At 41.1% G+C, this 17056-nt stretch overlaps 1 protein-coding gene across 1 annotated transcript in view; it reads left to right on the top strand.

Annotated features, from left to right (window-relative positions):
* Positions 1–17056, top strand: part of LOC109088857 (calmodulin-binding transcription activator 1-like) — a 263636-nt gene that overhangs the window by 227979 nt on the left and 18601 nt on the right. Inside the window, exons 5-9 of the mRNA XM_042750524.1 lie at positions 1003–1156; positions 5885–6025; positions 7238–9474; positions 10061–10187; positions 11211–11345. Coding sequence (XP_042606458.1) covers positions 1003–1156; positions 5885–6025; positions 7238–9474; positions 10061–10187; positions 11211–11345 — 2794 coding nt within the window. The remainder of the gene's footprint in view (positions 1–1002; positions 1157–5884; positions 6026–7237; positions 9475–10060; positions 10188–11210; positions 11346–17056) is intronic.

The following is a 17056-nucleotide window of genomic DNA, read 5'->3' as shown; positions in this document are numbered from 1 at the left end:
GTGTGTGTGTGTGTGTGTGTGTGTAATCTCCGTGGTGACAGGGGACCGCTTGTTCTGTGACTGTTTACAACGCTTTGCAATCATCGCTATTTATGATTACAGAACAGAATTGATGTTATTCACTCTGGCTAGATATGCTTTAAACAACACTTTTATTCATAAGCTGTCAAAATGTATCCAGCGAACACTTGCTGACTTCAAATTGCTGGAATTGTTTATATATATATATATATATATATATATATATATATATACACTAAGCCCTTACTTTGAGTTGACAACCGTAATGTTACAAAAAAAACAGGTGATTTGTAAGCCTCACACAGCTCCTCCTGTGTTCACATGAAGATCCCTGTTTGGGATGATCTGTCCCTGGTTTTATCCTCTCTGTGTATAACTTGTACCATCACTGTGTACCATCAGTAAACAGTTGAGCCACTTTTGCGCACAAACAGTTTTATTCACTAACCGCTCTTGGTTTAACGGGGTGCCGCTGTGTGTATTTAAATTAAATCATTGTCATTCTTTTCAGCACAAACACGCCTCCTTTCTATGTAAATTAGGCTTATTATAGATTACACCTTATTCACAAGACTCAGCGCTATTTGCCTGTGCAATTAATGTTGCGCTAGTACAGCCTGTGGAAAGCACACTCTATGCAATTTTATACAGAATAGTAGACGTTTGTGTGTTTTCTAGCAATAATTCCTAAAAATGACGCAGAAGAACAGGCAGTGAATGACATATTTCACTTAATTCTCTATCCAAGGTCACTCCATAAATGTGGTCAAGTACCTAGCTGGCTAGCTGCCAAATATGCTAACTAGTGATAAACATGCATTAACACAATTTTTATTTATTGTTTTATTGTGTATGTATGTGTTGTTGCCCCAACTGTTTCCAGGGTACTACTGCTTCTTCAGTCAGACCTGTCTACTCATCACAGCTCAACTTCTTTTTTTCTTTTCCTTTATCTGTCTCTTGGTCCTGTCCTTTCCCCAGAACCCAGACATCGTCCTGGTCCACTACCTGAATGTGCCAGCTATCGAGGATTGTGGGAAGCCATGTGGGCCCATCCTGTGCTCCATTAATACAGACAAGAAAGAATGGGCCAAATGGACGAAGGAGGAACTCATTGGCCAGCTGAAACCCATGTGTGAGTGTCCAATCACATCCCATCAACTGAATGCATAACCTGTCTCTTCTTATGCATGTTTTAAGTGATCATTGCAAACAGTGTCTCAAGAAATATCATTAATAAACTGCCATTCAAAGGTTTGGGGTCAGTATAATATAATTTATTGATATTTTCTTTTTCTTTTTTTGACTTAGAGGTTGCATTTATTTAATCAAAAATACATTATAAAATAGAAATATTGTGAAATGTGTAATACAACTTAAAATATCTCTTTTCTCATTTGATATATTTTTGTTTAAAACTCAATATTTTTTGTGAATACCATTATCATTTTTTTTTTCAGGATTCTTTGCTGAATAGAAAGATTAAATGAACAGCATTTATTTGAAATATTTTTTTTTAATCTTAAAGTCTTTCCTGTCATTTCTCAAATTTAATACATCCTTGGTGAATAGAAATATTTATGTAAAAAAAAAGTACTAACCCTTTGAATGTGTGTGTGTGTGTGTGTGTGTGTGTGTGTGTGTGTGTGTGTGTGTGTGTGTGTGTGTGTATTACTAAAATATATAAGGTAATGTATAGGGAAAAAAATACATTTAATGAGTTTTATGCTTAAATAAAAAACAAATAAAATGCACTTCATATCTCCATATTACCTATCTTGAAATAGATTTTCACATTTTTAATATGTTACATATCTTTATTACATTTAGCAGAATAATATTAGATGTAGCAAAATTGCATCTAAGGTAAATCGAATTCAAAACAAAAAAAATCTGGAAAACAAAACAAAAATACTGTTTTGCAGTCTAGAAAAGGCCTTTGTGAGAAATCAGTCTCCTTTGTGGTTCACACTGCCCTAATAAACACCAACAGGACTGCAATTCTGTTCCAACTAAACCCAACAGCTGTTGGTGCTGGTTAGGGCAGTGTAAACTAGCCTAACGATACTTGACAATGTCTTCTGTAATTTCTGTATTATTTATGCAAGCCCAGTGCTGTTTTAGTTATGCAATGTTTCGTGACAAGTTAGTCTCTCCCAGCTCAGCCTACTCCAGGCCAATGTTACCTGCTGCAACTTGTGCCCTTGTTCATAGCGGGAGTCTCCATGTGGAAGCCTTGACATGATTATTACCTCACCCACTCTGAGGCGCCCGGGTGTCCCAGGGTCAGTGGAGCCTCTTGTCTGCGTCTCACTGTCCAGAGTGATAAACCGCGTTGGTTTCCAGTCAGTCAGTGGAGGAGAGCAGTGATGTATTGATTGATGCCAGTGAGTGGGCGGAAGAGTGTCTGACTCGCCAGAAATCCCTTCACACGTCCAGCACCACTTTGCCCGTGCTTTATGCTTGCACTGTGTTTATGTTTTCGTCTACGACAGGTCTAGGTCACAGAACTGACCAGAGGAAACCTGTCTAATGAGGATGTTGTAAAAAAGGGGACGACGACATGCATATAATCATGTTTACCTAGAGTCTTATGAGGACACATCTCTTATGTGATGCCTAGCATTGATCATTTGAACTAGGACAGGGCTGTCAAGGTAATGAATATATGAAGTCGGATCCCTTGTGTCAGCACTTTCAGACACAGGATGTCGGCGAGGAGAATACAGACAAGCTCAGCTGACATTGTAATCGCTGCCGTGTGTTACGATCCCCTTAAGAGCTCTCCTGGCAATCACTTAAGAGCTCCCTTTCACATTGACTTTAAGACACGTGCAGTAAACTGTGTTCATTACACTCCATGCCTGATCTACCCCAAAAGCATTTGCCGTAATGCATGCAAGTCATTAATGTTGCAAATGGTGTGGACAATGGCAAAGGTGCGAGATGTCTTCCACCAGTCAGGCCCGGTGCACTGAGACTAGGCTAATAGGGCCACAAAATTCCCCCTCATAATCTTCAAACAACCAGCCGTGATGTCAGCTCATCTGAAGAGCAACAGTGCCACCTAGTAGTGGCGCTGTAAACATGCAGCCTGTTGATAGTCGGAGATTCATTGTAAACCTTATTAGCCATGCATAATTCATGGATGCATTATACATCAGCTCTACAAACCCAATGTGTTCCCTTGAGTAACCCATATCAGACGCAAACAGGTTGCATTCATTAACAGGACGAGGTGTGCAGTTGGGATTGAATGCTTTAGGAGCGGTGCATTCCTCGACTGACAGTCCTAAGAGAAAGACTTCTGTAACTGTTGATAGCTTGCAGAGCAGTTTCCGTTTCTCTGCTTTAAACATTTTTAATGCATTCGCATCAGATATCGTAAAAAATGAATCAGTGATGAGGTTGCGTCATCATCTGCTTTGCACGAAATGAGCGTTTCATCATTGTAGTGAGAAATATAGATTAGTTATTTTTGCCTTCAAGCTCTGTTATGCAGGGTGATTTTGAAGTTTTTACAAAGCTTCTGAGATGTATTTTAATTCTTCATCAAAGCTTTAAGCTCTCCTGTTATCTAGAAGTCTACCTTATTGTATTATAAGAAACATTTAATAAAATCTTTAATTTTTTTCTCCTTATTATACTTAGAGGTAAATAATTCCTTTTTTCACCAATAACTCTTTGGTTCTTCTTTTATTTAGTTCAACCGCTGTCATATAGAGACCACTTTTCACAATCTAATGAATTCTTGTTGGATAACACCAAGGCTTCAGATTTGTAGTTGTTAAATCTATTATAATAAAAAAAAAAATTCATCATCTTACCCTAGTAAAATAGATTGCAAACATGGTTTCATGTTGAAGTAGGCGTGTGCAGCAGAGGTCAGATGGCAGGTTATGGAAGGCAATGGTTGCTTAGTCACACTACAGCTGGAGAGAAGAACGCGCCGGCCTGATTCATTCCTCTCCGCTGATGTAATTTAAGAGACCGGGGACCAGCCATGCCTGAAGCCCCCTCACTGCTGCATGAGCAGATGATCAGACAGTGGTTATGAACATACACACATACGCACAGCAGGGTGTGGGATATCTGATGTGATTTATGTTTCCTGGAGATAGGCTGCGATTAAAGATACAAGTTGATGGTTGTGTGGTTATGAGGTGCTTTGAGCTTGTGGATATGGATGTGGCTGGCGGAGAGAATGTTTGATTTGATTTGTCAGCAGCATTTAATCCAGAAGTCTTCCAAAGCCCTAAAATTAATAATAATATATATACAAATATAATTGTAAACGTTAATACAATTAAGAATAAATGTAATATTAAAGAAATATAAAAGTTTAATGTACAAATGAAGTTTCTTTTGTAATTTAATATGCCATTTATTAAATTTGTCTACCTTTTTTAATATATTTTATATTTTCAATTATACAGATGTTTTACTAATCTTAATTACTTCATTTTAAATGGCCCTGTGGTGTGATAAATCAGTTTTATCATTATTACAAATATTTCATACATTTTTTTGTTTTTGTGTACTTTTCACCAAAACAATTTCCCTTAACAATTGCATTTTTTAATAATACTTTTAGATGAAAAACAGGACAGCTGAAACGACATGAAATTCCATGTCAGCTACCCAAATATTTTCTTGAGCACCCCCGAGGACACTCTGTGTGCACCCCAGTTTAGGCACGGCTGCACTAAGAAAATATGAATTTCATTTCTCAACAACATTTGGAGATACTCTGCGTCTGCGTGTGGTGGAGCAGACACAAGAAACATTGCCAGATGGGCCGTTTGAGCAAAGGGCCGATAGTTTGAAGAACTGCATTAGTAACGGCAGGCCACTTTAGACTGAAGTGCGGGAGAATCCCTGCAAGTCTAAATCAGAGGATTCTTCTTCAGATCCTCACAGCCAACGCCTCCCGCCGATGTCATGGCATATCCACCAAACCAGCTTGGCCTTTCATTACATGACCTGCCTTGTGCTGCGACTCTGGTTCAGGCTCACGCAGTGAGATTGATTTGTCTGTTCGAGCATGGTCATGCTGGTGTAATGGCTTATGGAACGCCGCTGCGATTCTCTGGCCAAGCGCGGAATGGCAGAGCTCAGCAGAGCAGAGAAACCTGCTGTGTATGTGACAACTGTTGTGCCTGCTCCGGCTGGTGACGCAGCACTGTTTGCGAGTTCAAGCCAAACGCTTTTGTCTCTTTTATCTATTTTTGTCTCTGTGTCTGTTTCTCCCTTCGCCTCCCTTTTCCTCCCTTCGCTTTCACATGCAATCTCACCTCAGCTTGTTACGCTCACTGAAGTAGCAAAGCGTGCACAAGCCGTATTAAGGTATCTCGATGCTGTTTGATATTCTAAATACCGTTCCTCTACAGAGATCAGCACATTTCCTTTGTTGCATTTCTTTTTCCTTTTCCCATTTTACAGTTCCAGTTTTTGTTATTGTTCTTTTTCTCAGAGGAGAGAGGCTGAGCTTGGAAACGGTGATGGCAACAGAGGGCGCAAACTGCAAAAAGCACCTTGTCAAAGGGCTGGGGCTTTTACTTCAGCTGAAGTGAGACGAGGAAGACTTTTGCTCTGTGTTTTTCCTCCCACGTCAGCTGAAAATTCACTCTTAACAGGCCCAAATCTGTTCTTGAACTTTGCGTGTTCACGTTCGAGGTCAGAATGAAAGTAGACCTAAAATAATGACTCTTTTTCTTGTTGTACTCTTTTTCTGGACAAAGTGGTTTTGATATGGAGTTTGGCTCTGAGGTAAGGTCAGGGATGTAGTGCTCAGGCGGGGTGGGGGAGGGTTGGAAGGCTCGGCTGGTGGGCTGACGTCTGTGTCTCCTCTCTCCCTCGGTAGTTCATGGCATCAAGTGGACTTGCAGCAATGGGAACAGCAGCTCTGGCTTCTCTGTGGAGCAGCTGGTGCAGCAGATACTGGACAGCCACCAGACCAAGCCTCCTCCCCGGACTCACAACTGCCTCTGCACTGGCACTCTGGGTAAGGGACAGAAAGGAGGGCTGGGGTGTGGGAGAGAGAGGCCGTCAGAAAGAGACAGGTAGAGACAGAGGGAGCAGGTAGTGCTTTAAATATGTCAGCAAAAACTGTAAAAAATGAGGTGAGTGTAGAGCAGGCTGAAAGCCTAATTAGAGTAGCGTCCAGGCTGAACATTTAACAGATGTGCTGATTTATTGAGCTGTCTGCTGCAATGACACCACTGGGGGGCGTAATGTTCCTGTGTGTCTGTGCAGTCAGTCTTTTTTACTCAAGCATACAACAAATGAATTTTCACCTTATACTTCATCACAAATATCCAGCACAGCACTTTACAATCCCATGGTGTTGCTCCTATAGGGTGCCGTTCCACTGAAGCAAATTGAATTGCGTGTTTAAAACAAATGATTGTTGGGTAGATAGATTGCCATTTGTTGTATGTTCATATAAAATTCAATTGCCAAGTATGCAGTAAAATGACTAATGTGACACATCAGCCATTTATTAACAAAACGGGAAAGCTATGTGTTTGCTTCTTGTGAAACGATTAATACTGATGATTGATGGTCTCTATAAAGACGTAAATTAATCTCAATGTTCATTCAAAGCATCAGCATCAAAGCATTTTATTCCATTTCAAAGACATTATGCGGCTCATTCTTTGAAATGCTCTTCTTCTGATGTACAAAGCAAACAGAAACTCTTATAGCGGTGTCAAATATAAAACAGTAGTGTAGTTATTATCATGTGCTTTGTATTATTCAAAAATAGTTTCAATGGAATAAATAATAGGAAGGGGGGGGGTATATTGCTGATTGTGTTAATTTAGAGAATGTCATGAATAAGAAAGTTAATAAGAAAAATAAATATTGACAATACTGATAATAATGCAATAATGTTAAAAGTGCGGAATCTCCTGAAGGAGTCAGAAATATGAATTATTTTGAATGCAATAGAATGGTTAATGTCCATGTTGTGTATGAAATACTAATAATATTGATAAGGAAAAATATTGATGATGACACTAGTGATTCTGTTGATAATTGTAATAATGCTCATTTTAAAGGGGAAAATGCTAATAAGGGGTCAGAGATATTTATTATTCAAATAAAATAATATGGATAATTATAATAATACATTGTTTTTATTATTAATAAAAATTATAGTAAGAATTTTTAGTTTGGAAAATTATTAGCTGTTTTCTGTTTTCTTCTGCAGGTGCTGGGAGCAGTGTGCATCATAAGTGTAACAGCGCCAAACACCGTATTATCTCTCCCAAAGTGGACCCTCGTTCAGGTGGTTACAGCAGCACCCACTCTGAGCTCCAGAATAATGATGTGTCTGAGGGCAAGACAGAACACAGCCACAGCAGCAAAAACAGTGGAGGGACAGGAGGAGGAAGCGTACGTGAAAAACGCAATGGCAAGGTCCATAAACCTGCGCTGCTGCACCAGAACAGCACTGAGGTCTCCTCTACCAATCAGGTGGAAGTGCCAGACACGACCCAGAATTCCCCTGTGTCCATCAGCAGCGGGCTGAATTCTGACCCCGACATGGCTGACAGCCCAGCGGTCACAGGAATGGGCCATGTTGCCTCTGTTATGAGCAGCCTATCCCAGAGTGTCTTCATGTCTGAGGTGACTGGGGATCCCGTCTACAGCATGTCCCCCACTGGAGGCCACAATACCCATATTATGGGCCCTGATGCCACCTCTCACAGTCTGGTCTTAGGAGTCACCTCTGACAGCCACAAGTTTGCCTTTCCAGGAAGCGGCAGTGCAGATACAGGTGGTCCCGGAGCCGACAGGCTGTCCATGCTCTCTGCCTCCGGCGTCTCTGAGGAGCTTGTCCTCTCCAACAGCCTAGACTCCAGCGGCATCAAAATCCCAGAAGCCACTATGAACTTCGACCCCGACTGCTTCCTGAACAACCCGAAGCAGGGCCAGACATATGGGGGAAATGGATTAAAGCAGGAGAATGGCACATCCTGTGCCTCATCCTCCTCAACAGCTAGCACCAATGGTTTGCACCGCTCGCCAACTATATCCGATTCAAACTACGGCTTCAGTTCTGCACTGGTGAAGAACATCAAGACCGAGGACACCTCCTTTGAGCAACAGCTTGCCGAAGAAGGGAGCTACCAAGTGGGGCCAGTTGTAAGCTGTAGCGTTTCCAGCGGTTCAGGCTCCCAGAACTCACTCACCTTGACCCCTGCTGCCTCTCTGCTTCCCTCTGGAGGGGGCCTGAGTCCAAGCACCACCCTGGAGCAGATGGATTTCAGCGCCATCGATGCAAAGCAGGACTACTCCGCGGGTGCCACAGCAGGAAGTTATAGCCAGGCAATGAACAACCTAGCTCACCAAAACCGATCTCCAAGCTTTTTTCTTCAAGAAGCACCACAGACAGCCCAAAACCAGCAAGGCCAGCAGAGCTCCGGCCAGAAGGGCCACCTTCTGGAACATAACACTGCTGACGGGGCCTACATGGGTCTGCAGGTTGTAAAGACAGAATCGCCTGGCAATAATGGCCATCTCCACCACCATCACACCCACCAGGGCCAACACAGACCCAACTGCAATGGAGGCTCACCCACCGAGGGACAAGGACAGACTGGCTCACTGCACCTCCTTCAATACCAAGGAGGTTTCCCGGGCCTTGGTCCAGAGCACGAGGAAGTGGTCGGCATGGATCAGAACCGCAATGTTGGGTCCGGCCAGTCTGGGGCCACTGAAAATGGGACAGATGGTTTACTAAAGTCTGCGGATCATCTACAAGCCTGCGGAGGAGGAAGCGGAGAGAGCGGAGGAGCAGATCACTTCATGCAGCAGAGCTCTGAGAACGGAGCCAGAGCTGAGGCCGTGGCTTTGAGGAATGGAAACACCACGAGTGGGCCCAACAGCGGCTCGCAACAGCAGCTGCAGCCACTGCTTCAGGGAGCTAATTTGGTTCAGGGGCTCTACAACACTCACCACGGGCTTAGTGGAGCCGGAGCAAACGGCGGAGGAGGCACGGGCATGGAAATCAGCTTGGATCATTTTGACATCTCTTTTGGAAACCAGTTTTCTGACCTCATCAATGATTTCATCTCAGTGGACAGCGGAGCCACAGCGGTAGGGGCTGCAGGGACGTTATATACCCACCAGTTGGTGGCCCCTCTTGGATCAGAAGGAACGGCCACCTCAGGTGGTAACCAACAGCAATGTCATGAGGATGCAGCCAACAGGGCGGCAGGATATAGCCCCTCGGAGCTTTGCCTCCAGTCGTGCTGCAGCCCCCAGTCTTTAGGTGGAGGTGCTGGTGCTGGTGGAGGGTCAGGAGACACAGGCTCACTGGCCTACATGCATGTCGCTGAAGTAGTGTCAGCAGCAGTGGCCCAGGGCACTCTGGGAATGTTGCAGGCCACTGGGAGACTTTTCATGGTCACAGACTACTCTCCAGAGTGGTCCTACCCAGAGGTATGTCTGTTTGAATGAAATACTGTACATTGTACATGCTGTACAAGTTTAGCTCCATTACAATTACATACTCAAATAGGCTACTACTATTACTACTAATTATTGTTATCATTATTATTTATACATTTTTACTTATTTAATAAAGTAATTATCTTAATGTATGTATGCCATGTTTGATATCCAAACATCTCCAGTGCTGTTGCATTATTACACCACAAGATGGCAGGATACCCCTTGGAAACACATTTAAAACGCAATTGATGTTGAAGTGTTGTTGTCTTCCACAAGATGGCATAATAGAATGTGTTTATTCTCCTTTCAAATGCTACCTTTATACCAAAATATTTTAATAATTATGATTTTATAATTGAGAATACATATGTCACTGCTCCGGGTGTGTGTTCACGGTGTGTGTGTGTGTGTGTGTGTGTGTGTGTGTGTGTGTGTGTGTGTGTGTGTGTCTTCACTGCTGTGTGTGTGCACTTTGGATGGGATAAATGCAGAGCACTAATTCCGAGTATGGGTCACCATACTTGGCCACATGTCACGTCACTTATGTGAGGATTTTTTTTCCTCCATATTTCAGGGTGGTGTGAAGGTCTTAATCACAGGGCCATGGCAAGAAGACAGCAGCAGCTACACTTGCCTGTTTGATCAGATCTCTGTCCCTGCCTCCCTCATCCAGCCCGGGGTTTTACGTTGCTACTGTCCTGGTAATTTCACATTTATACATACAGAAGAGACTGACTAATAAATATAATATAATCTTAATTTTGGAGATAAACAGTTAAACAGGTTTTCACCATTTTCGTTTTCAGGATTTTCTGGGCGGGGCTAAAATCATGACTCGATGACGAAACAGAGTCACTGAGCATGGCCCCTCCCCTAACACTATAAGATGTGTGTTCGACTTAAAGAAGCAATGCGCAGATCGATCGGTGTGTGACATCAAAGTACAGAACTATAGAGAGCAGACAGCTCCTCATGCTTTCGAATCACTTTCGTGTCATACACTGATCGTTCTGCACAGCCCTGCTTCAAGTCGAACACACCTAATAAATACAGTGCAGTGGTTTGCCCGCTCAATCGCGAGTTGCTGCCGTTTGTTTCTACAGCCTAGAGGTTGCTAGCTAGCTATGCCTTTGTCACGTAAATGCATAATACCTGGTTGCAATAATTTACAAAACAGCTCGGTCTCCTCATTTAAATAAGCAGCTGAGGAAAGAGAGAAGCACAATTGCGAGAGAGGTTTGCCTGCAGCGGACCGCCGCCAAGCGCTAGCGCCGGGCGCTGGTTTCAGCGCCGCCAGCGTTTGACACAGAGAAAGCGTTTGAGAGCAGAGAATAATACTGCTTATTTTTTCCAGATTTTGATAGCTTATTTTATTCACTTGGCGTTTTTTTTTTTTAGCATTTTTAGCATTCAAATTTACTTTATAAATTCAGAACACACATTTATTATTGTCTTGGAAACAATAATATAAAATATTAATAAATAAGCAAATAAAAACAAAAGGTACATTATTTTTAAATGTGCTTGTAAAAAGAATATAAAAAGAATAATGTGTTCAATACTTCAAATAAACATTAAAAAGTAAATATTTTCCTAGATTGCAATGAATTTCTGTAAGCCTTCAGACATCACCCCTGATAAGGCAGAGAACTGCATGAAGTCTCATAGGTGTCAGTGTGATTTCCTCTGATCTTCTCTAATTACGGGGTTGTGTGTGTCTGCAGCCCATGACACAGGCTTGGTGACTCTGCAGGTGGCTGTCAGTAATCATATCATCTCTAACTCGGTTGTATTTGAGTATAAAGCCCGTGCACTGCCCTCCCTACCTTCATCCCAGCATGACTGGCTGTCACTTGACGGTAGGTCTTCCTTTCTGTCTTTTTCTGAATTTGTGAGAGAGACCCATCAATATATATATATATCACTTTACTAAATCTGGAACCCATCATGTGATCCCTGATTATTGAGCTACTTGAAGTAGGTGGTTATATAATGGTGCCTTGGCCCAAGGCTTTTCTAATTATCCCACATTCAGTATTAACAAATTAAAAGCACATCTGTTTGAGGAAAAAAAAAGAGTATGTCATGAAGCCAGAGATAGAGATAAAGAGAGAGTGAGTATGTAATAACAAATTTGGTTTGAGGAAGGGTAAGTCACTGTGTAAAATGTCCATGTGCATGGTTTGCTTTACTGTTGACCTCTAGATGGGGATAGAGGGCATGTTTAGCAAAGAAATCTGAGCAAGCAACACCAGTGCTGAATATGTATTTGAGATAAACAAGCAAAGGTAAAGTATGTTATTCAGAGCTAAAGGGAGTGCAGACCACCCTTTAATCAGGTAGAATTTCAGTTTAAGGGTTTTAAGAACAACATGAAGAGCTTTTGAAGGTGTATTTTTTTTTTGTTGTTTTTTTTGTTTTTTTGCTCTTTGTGCTTTAATCTGAGCCATGGCAGGCACTCAGATTGTGCTTTAATCTGAGATGGAGGCAGTAATTTATATAAGTGGTTAATACTTTGGGGTCAAGGGGAAGGTCAGTCTGGAAATAGTACATTAACGAATTTGGTGAGCTTTCTGCGATATAAGAAACAGATTGCTCCTTCACATCTGGCTTGACTTTGTAACTATGTATTTATACAGAGGTTTTTTTTTTGGGGGGGGGGGGGGGGGGGGGGGGGGGGGGGTGCACAAAAATGCATAATTTTATAATATAAGATTGTATCAACATTAACCTTGCAATAAGATTGCTAAAAATTGTTAAATCAGCCATTGAGCTAGGTATTTTGCATATTCTGCAACGAAAATGTCAACTTATGACTAGAGCTGTAAATTCTGAAAGTACTGTAAGCTGCAAGTACTGAAGTGTTATAAAACTATTAAAACTAAAACTGAAATAAAAAATAAAACGTAATAAAAATAACAAAAACATAACAAAATTACTAAAAGTAAAAAAAGAAGATAAGAAATAAAAGCTAATATAAAATAAATACTGTAATAGTAAATAAAAAATACTAAAACAACACAGATTCATGTTCATTCATAATACTTTCATGTTAACTTGAAGTGTTCAAATGTATTAGCTGATGCATTAGCCAGTGGTAACAAATTCAACCCAAAGTTTTACCATGTTAACCATTTTAGAAGCTGTTTGTGAGAAGATGGGACAAAAAGAAAGACATGTGACCAAGATCCACCATTAAACATTTCTACTGTACTGTTTCAACTTGCCTTACACACATCGGTGAACTTTACAAAATGTCCTTTAGCTGTCCCAGTCTGTTAGTGTTAACTTAAATGCAAGGGTTTAAGTCTAATCATACCATCGCTGTGGGGGATTTGCCCTCTTTAAAGCCTGGCAAACCAAAAACAATCCCACACACATGCTTCAGTGCATCCCAGGCTGCCTCAAACTGAGGCTGTGGCGTCAAAGAGCTTGTGAAAATATTGGAGCATATGGGCAAAGCGACATGCCTGCCAATTTGACGTCCGAAGCTCTAATCTGCTTGCTCTGATCAGGTGATAGGAGGTTTAGCCAAGACAAACAATCCCGATGAATGGTTGGACAGCGAGGAGTGGCAGCCAGCGTTCAGATACAGCATGTGTTTGACAAGCCTGATGTTTGGAGAGCAGAAGCCTAAGCCAAACCAGTAGAAATTATCACGCATTACAGTAAGAGGGACACATGCACTTACACCAACAGATGCACTTACTGTATATTACTGCACATATCTATTAAACAGCTGATTTTTGTGTGTATTTTATCTGGGAGGTGTGTGTGCGTGTTATAAGGACAGGCTAAGTGCTCTGTCTCATATGAGTCTGAATAAAGAGAGTGCCAGTGCCTGTGTGTGGTGCTGTTTGTCTGTGGAGGTGGGGGGCGGGGGGTAAGTGTTGTTACTGCAGTGTGCATTGACAGGGTAAAGTAGGGCATGGTGGAGGAGCCTGTGGAAAGGGACAGCTGCAATGCAGACAGCCCTGAAGGCAGAGAAAGGGAGCAACAGAGGACCGAGGACCCTCTCAGAACCCCGTTTCCATTCAGCACAAAACCAGTCCATTCACATCTCAGACAGCACAGGCAACCATGCACTTGTGAATCTAGACTTAGACAACTGTGTATAAAACAGAAACACACGCACATATACATACATTGATACATATATGTATACATAATGTATATACATATATGACAGATATATATATATATATATATACACACACACACACATATATATATATACACACACACACACAAACACACTACCGTTTCTTCTATATACACTGTTTTCTTCTGCTTTGCAATATTCATACATACAAATAAGTAAAATGTCTTTTGCATTATATATTCATTTAAAAAAATACTTAAAAAATTAAGGCAGCAACTGAACTATATACACTTGTCTCAGTTCAGTTGCTGCCTTAAATTTTTAAGTTTAATCAAATTGGATGTACAAGTCAGTTCAACTCATTTGTTAAAAACAAATCTAATTGAATCTCGTATAACCTGAAAAATGAAGTTGATAATAGAATAGAAAAACAATGTTGTGGCTTATTGATCGTATATTTTACAGTACATATTACATATATAGTTCAAAATGCATTGAATTTGTTTGCCTGCACACTTAGACTACTGTCTACAGTATACCACACTGTTGTGGTTATTCAGCATTTATGAGATCTCAAGAATTGTTTCTTAATGTATTTTCATTTAGCTCAGTGTTTTATAAACTTAGGTAGCAAAAGGTAGGTTTAGTGGATTAGTGGATATTGAATTAGATATTGAACTGAATTAGATTGATTCATAAGTTGGTCTGACTTTAAGCACAGCATGAAACACAGTGCTGCCTGGAAATGAGGGTGTTGAAGTATGCAAGGAAATCACAGAGCCATTTTGTAAGTTATTCCTGACTCCTGCTCTGACTCATGAAATAATGGGTGGTTAAAGCGTGTGTGATATTCGGAAGTGAATTTGCACGCACTTAACAGGTGAAGCTGGGTAGAATATCAATGGACTTAGTACATTCAGTAAGACCATGCTATTAGAAAAACCAATAATAAGTAAGTTTTGGATAGGAAGTTTCTTGTTTGTTTAGCATGTTATGAGTATCCCTACAGTATATAAAAAGACATTGTGCACAGGCTATAAGCAGTACAGTTGGGATGTGGCAGATGTGACTGTTGTTTCTCAGAAGAGGGCCATAACTATAATCACACTCAATCCAGTTACTGGATTTTGGTGTTAATATGCTTGCCTCTGCACTGACTCTCACTCCTGGCCATTAAACCACAGCCTGGTTTCTATATCGAGCACTACTGTCAAATAAAACGATTTCGAGACAAACCTCAGCGTCTGCTGTTTGACACTACATTTATCGTTTCTTTTCAGCTGTGTGCTCTGATGCTCTAATGGCACACAGCTGCCTGCCTTGATTTGTCATAATGCAGAATGGGGGCGGGGCTTTGCTTCTCTCTGCAGCATTGCAGGTACGAAGCCACAGGCTGGAGTCGTTGTGCACTGTAACCATGACCAATAGCCTGTATTGTCTTCATGTCAGTTCATGTTGTCCACCGATTTAAGTGTGCGTCCAAATTACTGTCTAGTTATTCAGTGGTCAATCGATGCAGCTCTTTGCACATTACCGAGATGAACCAGCATATTAACATCGGTTTCTCACAATGTCTGTAATTTATAGGTATGAAAAACATATATCCAAAATTATTTGTCTGGCTGCGTACAACTACTGATTCCCAAATTAATTTTCTGTAATGCAAAACAACGTTAAATGTTTATGGGGAGATATACTAATCTGGTTTGAAACATTGGAAAAAATGGAATAGTAATTATTAATGGAAAGACTGTGTCAAATGCTGTCTTTCCCATTAATAAGTTATTTTTTTCTTTGGGTTTTTTTTTTTTTTTTTGCTTTGTCTTCGTGGATCGTGGAAAAACTAGGGCGTCTGTTTACCTGCGGCACGTGCGCAGTGTCTCCTCGCGCTGAGATTCACGCACGCGCACGCAGGGGGGAAAAAGTAGTCTATGTTGCCAAATCTCACTATAAAATTAAGCGAATGTGCTTATGACTATATAAGAGGTTCCGTTTTTTTTGTTCCTGCTGATGGTTTTTCATAATTCATAGAGATAGAGAGGCGTTGTGTTTAAAACATAAACATATAAATTAGATAAAACATATATTAAGCTAAATTTATTTGCAAAATAGTGTCTTTTAATAAAATACATTTTTTAACTACTAAAATATATTTAATGGATCCCAAAACACGCGACAGCCCAAAAATCGCAAACAAAACATGCTCATATTCTAAAGACTTTATGAAATAACAAGGACGAAGTGGCTTATCATAAGCGGACATGGCAACACCGGCCGTAGTGCTAGAGTAAAGAGGGGCGGGGGGAGAGTACGAGAGTAAGTGAGCGGGCTTTACATTTCTCTCTGCTCTTGCACGTCGCTTCTACACTTTCTTCTATTGTTGATGAGACCTTTTAGGACATTCCCACAGTATAAAAAGGATATTTATTTTGCCCACTATTAGTAAATATAGGAGCAAACTGCGTGTGTGAGACACGGTCATTTGGGACATTGTGGTCAGGATGCCGATGAATGACATCTGCTTTTCCTAAAGACGAGGGACCGTTTGCTTTGCAGGGCGACTCTCGATGGACAGTAAAATAGAAGGTTGGACATGTTTAAATGAACCTAGTGTGTGTGTGTGTAGTCTTGTCTCTAAAGTTACTACATGTGCTTAGCCCACTTTAAACCCTTATCATTTCCCTCTGTGGAAGACCAAGTGAACATAGTGCTTTACTTCAGTTAGAGAAATGTTACGTTCTTTGCGTTTTTCCTACCTTTCCTGTAAATGCTAGAATGTGTTTCTAAAAATAAGTCCGTTGAGGCTCAAGTTTTTCCGTTCTGACTGAATTCAGTCTCTACTGAAGAGCTTTCATAGTTTGCTGAACTAAATGTGTCAACTTCCAAAATAGACACAACACTCTGATCTTGAACATACATGAAGTACGAGGCGCACACAACTTGAACAGACCACCTGATTGTTCCGTCTTTGAGGCGTTTTTATTTATTATTCTTAATATGTGTTCCCTTTTATTATTTAAAAAAGGTTCTCTAAGCAGAATGTGCTCACCTCTTCTCATTTCGATCATTTTACACAGGAAATGACAGAGATCCGCTTGTCTGACACTTATTTGCAGCAAAGCATCACACGGCAAACAGCTCATTTGTGCGGCAGTCTTGTCATTTAGTGGGTTTGTCAGCTGTAGTCGTGACCGAAGTGTGTGTATGTATGTGTGTAACACACACAGTACTCCTGTGATCTACGCTCTTGTTTTCAGCACCGAGGACAGCGACGCACCAGGCACGAGCAAGTGAGCTCGTGAAACATTCAAAAATACGACACAAGTTAGACGAACGAATTGTTTAGTGGTAATGGTTATGGTTTGTGGCGGGAAAATACAGTTTAGCAATCGTTAGACTCGTTGTTCTCCGACAATGTCCTCCTCGACAACCTGTTGATACTGATATGCTGAATGGAAATTCTGTAGG

The sequence above is a fragment of the Cyprinus carpio genome, chromosome B23, assembly GCF_018340385.1.
Source record: "Cyprinus carpio isolate SPL01 chromosome B23, ASM1834038v1, whole genome shotgun sequence".
In the NCBI taxonomy this organism is placed as follows: Eukaryota; Metazoa; Chordata; class Actinopteri; order Cypriniformes; family Cyprinidae; genus Cyprinus; species Cyprinus carpio.
The sequence above is the reverse complement of the archived record's forward strand: the minus strand, read 5'-3'. Positions and strand labels throughout refer to the sequence as shown.